The 8,672-nt window shown below is 42.4% G+C and overlaps 1 protein-coding gene across 1 annotated transcript in view; it reads right to left on the bottom strand.

Moving 5' to 3' along the window:
* The window catches only part of SLC1A1 (solute carrier family 1 member 1), a 47,790-nt gene extending 39,558 nt beyond the window's left edge, over window positions 1-8,232 (bottom strand). Inside the window, exon 1 of the mRNA XM_015820624.1 lies at window positions 8,133-8,232. Coding sequence (XP_015676110.1) covers window positions 8,133-8,232 — 100 coding nt within the window. The remainder of the gene's footprint in view (window positions 1-8,132) is intronic.
* Between the last annotated feature and the right edge of the window lie 440 nt (window positions 8,233-8,672).

An 8,672-nucleotide genomic window follows, 5' to 3' on the forward strand; every position in this document is an offset into this window, starting at 1 on the left:
TACTTTTAATTCAGATTCCGAAAAAAATGGTAAACCATGGTATTTAAGATATGTACTTCTTTATGATAATGTAAACCAAATCAAAGTTTCATTATGTACAGTATATCACTCTGTTGATCATAACACTAGATCAGGGCTTTTCTACCTTTTCACCCACTGTACCACTTTTAGGATATGGCAATATCCGAGTACCACCAGTCGCCTAGCAAGGTCTCAAAAACTTGATGACCAAAAAAAAAAAAAAAGAAAAAAAGTGATAAAGTACAGGTAGTCCTCGACTTACAACATTTCGCTTAGTGATTGTTCGAAGTTACAATGGCACTGAAAAAAGTGACCCCCAAGATACAGCCTAGCAAGACACCTGCCTGCCTGCCCGGCAGCGCTCTCATTCCCCTCCCCCGCTACCACTTTTCTAGGATGGTCGCGTACCACCTGCCAGGTGCCAATGTACCACAGGTGGTACCCGTACCACTGGTTGAAAAGCCCTGCACTAGATCACAAAACTGATCTAATTAACCCCGCCTCCTTCTTCTAAGTGCAATGCAATAAGGATATGAATATAACTCTCCCCACTATGTGATATCTTTCACCTTTTCCCTTTCTACTTTCGAGCAACTTTCCTCTTTGCTGATAACAGGAAAGAATTCTCATCAATTATTTGTTAAGCCTTTGAAAGGATGAGAATTAAAGCAAGCTAAGATGAAAGAAATAGAAACCTTGACAATGCATGTATGACGTGGAAATATATTCAGAAATTGTATTAAATGATTTAACCTTTGTTTAAGTTTAGATTGCTCATTGGCTTTCTAGAAGAAGCACAAGGAATTTACTTTTCAGTGTAAACTGAACAGCTATACTTTTGAGATTAGCATTATCAACCTGAGGAGCCACAGAAACCTCATTTAATGTAACAACAAGTAGAGACACTGAAGAAAATAACTGACATCCTGGTAAACAGCTATAGAATGTCTCAGATGAGTTTTGAATTACTCACATTCAATCCCACCCCGTTTTCTGTATTTCCTTACAATTTCTTTATCCCAATTTCTTTATGCTTTGATTTCCAAAGTTACAATTGTCAAATCTTCCACAACAAGGTGGATGAAGCATTGGGGAAGTCAGATTCACTTTACAACTGTGTTACTAACTTAATAACTGCAGCGATTCACTTAACATTTAGCAAGAAAGGTTGTTAAACGGTGCAAAACTCACTTAACAAATACCTCGCTTAGCAAAAAAAAATGAGCTCAGTTGTAGTCGTAAGTCAAGGACTACCTGTGTAGGAGTATAAGATTATATGCAGAAGGAACACCTTTCTATTTTTAGTAAATTCCATTTGAATATATTATTTTATATTTGATAGTGTAGTTTGTTCTTTAGGAACTCTATGAATGTTTATATAGTTATATATCTAAATAATGTATTTTCTATTCTGCAATAAAATATTTCTGTTTTCTGTTCTCTTCCTTCTGCGTGATTAGACAAATGCCCCTCGAAACATTGTAGTTCAGTTCTGTTAGGGGTACTGTATATAAATCTTTGGAGAAGTGCATTCAGCACACTATAGCCAGGGGTAGGCAACCTTAGCTCTTTTATGACTCATGGACTTCAACTCCCAGAATTCCTGAGCCAGCATAGCATAGCTGGCTCAGGAATTCTGGGAGCTGACGTCCACGAGTCATAAAAGAGCCAAGGTTGCCTACCCCTGCTATAGGCAAAAACCTGTAGGCAACTTCAATATTACAGTTTGGAGTCAATGAGGATTCTTTTATTTCCAGGAAGAATTTAACAAAATCTGACTGGAGCTTGATATACAACCATTCGTTTAACAACTGTTCAAAGTTACAACAGCACTGAAAAAGTGACTTATGACTGGTTCTTGAAGTTATGACCATTAAAGCATTGCCATGGTCACAGGATCAAAATGTGGGTGTTCGGAAGTGGAAAATATTTGCCGCCTCTTAGAGTCATGTGATCACTATTTGGGATAGTCAATGGAGGCAACTGGATTCGTTTAATGTCCACATGATTCACTTAAAAACTGCAGTGATTTGCTTAACAATCACAGAAGAAAAGGTTATAAAATTGGGTATGACTTGCTGAACAACCATCTTGCTTAGCAATGGAAATTCTAATCCCAATTGTGAGGATTACCTGAGGACTAACTATAGACAGGAGATGAGTTGTGTGGTTTTTTTTGTCCAGGCTTCCATTGTTGGAAAGAACCTGATTCTTTTCAAGCCTTCATATCCCTAGTTGAAAGATAGAGGAGGGAGGTGCCTGGCTATCATTGGCCAATTTATCGTTTTGAAATCTACCATTACACTATGCCAGTGGTGGCGAACCTATGGCACGGGTGCCAGAGGTGGCACTCAGAGCCCTCTCTCTGGGCACACACACCGTCTCCCCAGCCCCGCCTCCTCCCACAGCCCCCTCCTCACAAGCAGCCCCTCCGGAGGAGAGTCACCCCTGGGCGCAGCCCACACAAAGCAGCGCAGCCAAGGACATGGTAGCCGGGCAGTGGGGACAAGACTCCACCCTTGCGCCCTGTTGCATGCAGATGATGCACGGGAGGAGGGTGTGGCTGCCATGGTGCTGCTGGGCTGCCTGGGTGATCTGTGGCAGGCCATGGAGGTGGTGGGTGGCCCAGTGGGCAGGGCGGAGCGGGGACGGGGGGCAGTTTTTGGGCACTCGGTCTCTAAAAGGTTCGCCATCACTGCATTATGCTTTGCAATGTAGTATTGCAAAAATCAAATGTATTCATAGATGTATTAGCAAATCCTTTTGAACATTGTGAGACTGGTAACGACATGAGGTTGCACATCAGTGCACACTTAATATGCATACTCTGCATCTGGAAAATAAAATGTTCAACTAACTCTCTTTAAGCTGCTATTCACTAACATTAAGGAAATAAAGAATAAACAATATTTTGAGTTTTAGTCTCAAAGAAGCATGGCGAAGTTGAAATTTGACAGATTTGCAGATTTCAAAAATTGAAAATTACAAAAAGTTACATTCCCATTTAAATAAATGGGGTTTTGCTTGTATATTACCTTAAAAATCATTTTTGCCAGACCAAAGTATTTTGCTCGAGAAGAAAAATGGGATCAACTGCTGATTGTAATAAAGTCATTACACATCTACTCAAATAAAAACATTTCTGTTTGAGAGAACTAACATATAATGAAACTATGATACATGGGACCTTGATGTAATAGACTTTGCACATATCCAGACTCTTGTCTGTTGCAATTTGTGTCATTTCCCTAATGATGTAAATTGTCACAATTATGTAATTTGTATGATTTTTCATAATGATATAATCAACCAGTTGTTGCTGTAATGTCATACTTGCTGATTTACTGGACATTTGTTAATAATGGAAAATCATCCCTGCAATTGATTCATTAAAACAAGGCTTCAGTATATGAATATAATGCTTGGTTATTTTGGTGATATTGGCTATGGATGAAAAAAAATACATGTAAGGGAATAATTCTGCCAAAAAGGAAACTGAAAAACAGATAAAGTACTTTTGTGTGTGTGTGTGTTTGTGTAAAATAGTTGCAAGCAATGAATTCAAGAGTAAGAGTAAGGAAAAGGTGCATTAAAATGCAGAGTGAAACAAAAGTTTTAGACGTTGAGTGAATGTAAAACAAAAAATCTCCAAAAGAATGAAGGAATTAAAACTAAATGTGATGAAATGATATAGGATAATGAAATGAAAGAAGGCTAATGTTCTAGGTAAGGGAATGAGAACAATATATCCAAGAACAAAACTGATGAAATGGAAGTTATAAATGCCGTGAGAATTTTTTAAAAATGGTAAGGCTGCAGGTGTAGCCTATATAGATGGCAAAAATGAATATTACTTAGAAAAAGACTGTACAACATTTAAGATACATGTGAACTCTGAATCTGTGCCCAATAACTGATAGTTCAGAATAATTGTTCCACTACAAAAAGGGAAAGGTAGCAAGAATGCAAAAACCAAGAGGGAATAATATTTGGTGGCAGTATTCTGACTATAAACAAAATTAGGGAAGTGTGATTTTCTGTTTAGCATCTTAGTAAAAAAAATTGATAAAGCATTTGATAAGGTGAATGAGCTTGTATTAAGGAATATTATTCATGACTATGAAGTTGAATGTTGATGGCTGAAGATGAGAGCAACGTATGATGGAAATAAAACACGAATGATAATAAATTCCATGATAAGGAAATGCAAAGATTCTTAGCTAAGAAACTAATGATTTATAGGGAATGGTAAACAAATAATATGTAGTGAGCAATATGGATTTGAAATTAACATTAAAGGTAAAGATAGCTGCATAAGAAAGGGGAAATGAAAAACAAGAACAAATTTATTAATTTGTGTAAAATATTTAGTACAATTGGGAAAAGAGACAAATTTTAAGTTATACAAATACCAGTTTGTTGTGAGGAATAAATGTTTCATAATAGAAGTAAAAAGTGGTGTGAATAAAATTGTCCTTCTACACACTTTGCTATATAGAACTGAGAATTGAGTATCTCAGGAAAAATGTGAAAATAAATTGAATACAATGAGAAGGGTTAGGTAAGAAGTGTGTGTAGTAAAAGAAGCAGAATGAATAATAAATTAATGGGAATTGAATATAAACATAAGTGACCAGTGTGAAAAATGTACATTCAGGGGATTTCCTCCCTACAGAGGGAACAAATGAGGACCAACATGTAAAAGAAATATATAAAGGGAAGACCAAAAAGCTATGGTTGGATGGGGTTAATAAGATACTCTGAAAGAGAGAAGTATGACATTTAAAGAACAAAAGGCAATGTATGAAGTAGTATATGAAACAAAGTTGGTTTGTAAAGGTAGAAAAGTATGGTGCAGTATAATGAATGGTGTCAGTATAAAGCAGATTTGGTATGTTTCTATTTCTTTCTCCACTTCATGACATCATTATTTCGGCTTATTATTTCTTACTTTTTCTGCACTTTTCATAATATTGCATATCACGTAAGGTAGTAAATATGATGGGTAAGTATATAATTAATGCCCCAATCCAAGTTTGTTTGTTTGTTTGTTTGTTTGTTTATAATAAATAAATAAATAAATAAACAAACAAACAAACAAACAAATAAATAAATAAATAAATAAATAAATGTAGGGAACAATGGTCAAGGGTGTTTTATATGTTTGGGGAAATTTAAATTGAAATGAGTTGTATCGTATATTCGAAAACAAGCATCTATCTCTAGTAGTCAGTCACGCTGGAAAACCAGTTTGTGCTATATATGGCTTGGATAACATAGAAAGTGATGGCACCATTTTCAGGAATGGAAAGTAGATGAAAGTTTTGGTCATCTACATCCTAAAGCAGGGGTGTCAAACTCAATTTCATTGAGGGCCGCATCAGCATTGCGGTTGACCTTGGGGGGGCGGGGGGTGTAGCCAGGGTGAGTGCGGCCTACTGGGTCGGCATGAATGGAGTGGCTGTGGCCTACTGGGTGGGCATGACCAGCTCTACATCATTCGCTTCAAGGGTGCCTGTGGGGGCCTGGGCAGGAGTGGGACAGATCTGAGGGTCTCTGGCAGAAGGGAGTGGGACAAGGGCAAGTGCCAAGGCATGGTCCACTGGAGGAGCGGGGGGCTTGATGGTGGTGCGGGCTGCCGGGAGCCCTGGGCAGCAGAGGTCAAACACCCAGCCTGGCCCTCGAGCACCTGCGGCACCAAGCCCAGCCCCACTTCCCCAAGGGGGTGCCCAGCTGCACTTACCTCCTCCTCAAGGCTGCTGCTACTGTGCTTGCTCTCCTTACCCAGGTTGCTCATAATGGGTACGAGGATGAAGTCAGAGGGAGACCCATTCCCTCTCCATGGGAGGAGACCCAACTTTGTATCCAAAGCTTCCTTAGCAATAGGAGGGGAGACCCCCAGGATAGGCCAGGAGGAGGGGGCAAGGGGATGGTGAAAGGGCAGCAGGGCAGGACTAAGGCAGGACTTCCCTCAGACCCTCCCTCTCCTTCTTTCCTTCTTTCCTTCCTTCCTAAGTACAGAGTGATGGGAAAATATTTGAGATGAGGGAATTGGAGAAAAACAGGCAAGAAATGCAGCTAGGGAGGTGTCACCCTTTGTGAGGAATGAAGAAATGCACCATGCACCCAGGGGGTGGGGCCGACGCGGCAGGGGCTGGTTTCTCGCTGTTTCCAGACAGCCTTGTGGAGCTAAGGCTGAATGCGTTTCAGCATAGATGACCACCACAAAATTGTACATTGGCTCCTGGCCGGCCTGGGCCAGGGCCAAGGCAGCAGGGGCCGTTACCTCACTGTTTCCAGGATGGCTTTGCGGGCCACATAAAACCACTTCACGGGCCGCATCCGGCCCCCGGGCCTTGTGTTTGACATGTCTGTCCTAAAGCATACCAACCATGATTTATTGAAAGCTTTTCAACTCCTTTACCATCAGCAGCCATACATTTCCATGTAATAAACAAATACAATGTTGTGTGTTGTAAACTATTCAATACTGTATATTGAATCTCTGCATGTGTGTGAGGGTCTAATCACATAGGCTGTCTCTGAGTTTCTGTATTCCTCCTGAGTGGCATTAGTGAATGTTTCTGAGTATGCACACAACGCAGATTGCAAATTCTGTGCTCTGGGCCACATGACCGCAGGGGAGGAGGGAGCCTTATAATGAAGGGGGTGAAAAATATTCCACCTTGCTGCTTTACTGCATCTCCCATAAGGATACATTGGGGAATTTTTTTTTCCTTCAAACCTCCAGCCTAAAGAGGCCCATTTTCAAACTTGCTTTCTTTTGTTGACTTCATCTTCCATACTAAACTTGGCAAATTTGGCTTGCTGACAGGGGAAGATTTGAAGTCTATACACCCAAAAGTTGCCAAGATTGAAAAATACTGCACCACACTAAATACTGTCTCATTCTATTACACCTTCAGACAATTATCTTGCTGATGGTTAGAGAGACCATGCTTCTTTATCTATTTTCTTCCCAACATTGGTTTGGTTTGTAAAAGCTAAAGATATTCTCAAGTCAAGTTCCCAGTGACTAAATAAGGACATTTATTGTTTTCTTGACAATATGGAAGTGGCTCATTACTGCCTACTTCTGTGGTGTTTTTCCAACAGCTTATTGCCTTGGAATTTCTTGATTGCCCTCCTTTCAAAATAGGAACTACTAGATCCACCCTGGCTATCTGAGACAACCAACTTCACTTTGCTGCTGCTGCTGCTTAGGTTCCTACAGTCCTACTTGGGCATAAGTGCTACTAAACACAAAACAACCTGTTTCTAAATAAACACAGTTAATCTCTCACCGCTGACAACCCAGTTTCACTTTAAATTAGACAAGGCATTTCTAAAACATTGGAAGGGATCCGAAACCTTAACAAGTTGAAAGTTGACTTATAGTTGAAAGACTGGGGGAAGGCAGAAACATTTTAACGGAAAGGAAAGGAATGTTCCTTTAGATACACGTACTCAATTAATTAACAGCCATGGGACTAGTCCTGTGGAAAGGTTTACATTTATAAATTGAATCACACCAGACACCAAGGTAGACATGGAGCTGTTGAACAATATGGGACGTATTTCTAAACAGCTAGCTTTAGAATCATCTAAGCAGACTAGAAAGATTTTGCCATTTAAGTGCTGTGATTTCTTAATTTTAACAACTTTCACAGAGGGCGGCGCTGAACTAGCTCTCCAGTGCCGGTAGTATTTCACCAAAGCAGCAATTTGGATATTACAGCAATTTGGATATTAAACGAAGAATCTAGTTTTGTCCACCATTGCAACAGGACTGATGAACTTTCCTTAATGTAGGACTGTGGTATCACCCGGGCACCTCTTCCTCAGCCAGTCTAACCTTCCCAGCCTGCTTAATTGATCTTCCTCTGCTCCCAAGAGCCTAGCCCTTCTTCAGCAGGAGTGCCAGAGGGAAACGTCCAGCCTGCATATTCTTTTCCAAGGAATCTTCCCAGTTTGCGCGCGATTTCCACATTAGAACTACATTGCTTGCAGACCTCCATAGTCTTCTCCCACCGAGCGTGGGGCACGGGCGAGAGGAGATCGGCGCCCGCCCGCCTGCCCTTCCCTCCCAAAGGGTCTCCCCCGCGACTCACCCAGAACCACGGCTAGGATGGTGCTGAGAAGCAGCCAGTTGTTCTTCAGGAACCGCTTGCAGTCGCATCCTTCCTTCTTGCCCGGCGGCTCCTTCCCCATGGTGCCTCCGCTTGGCCGCTGTCGCCGAAGAGAGGCTGCCCCGGGAGGCTGGCGGGACGCAGGCGGCCCGGAGCGATCCGGGGGCGCGGCGTCGGAGGGCAGGTGGAGGAGCGGAGGGGCCGAGGCGTCAACGGCGGCAAGGCTCTCCGGGCTGCCGTCGCGTTCCAGCGCGGAGGTGTCTGGGCGCGTGTCTGAGGACGCGCGTGGGGCCGTTAAGTCTTCCGCCGTGCTCGCGGCAGCCGGGCGCGTTCGCAGCTCTGCGGGTCTCGGCCGCTTCTGCTGCCGCCGCCGCCGCCGCTGTCTAAGGGCTGCTCGACGCAGAGGCGGAGAAGCGGCTCTGGTGCGCGCGCGCTCGCTCTCCCTCGCCTCGGCCGCGCTCTGCCGCTTTCGGGCTGAGGCGCCCGCCCTGCCCTCGCCCGCCTGCCCTGCGCTTCATTTGC

The sequence above is a fragment of the Protobothrops mucrosquamatus genome, unplaced genomic scaffold (genome assembly GCF_001527695.2).
Source record: "Protobothrops mucrosquamatus isolate PMUCROS unplaced genomic scaffold, P.Mucros_1.0 scaffold1151, whole genome shotgun sequence".
Lineage (NCBI taxonomy): Eukaryota > Metazoa > Chordata > Lepidosauria > Squamata > Viperidae > Protobothrops > Protobothrops mucrosquamatus.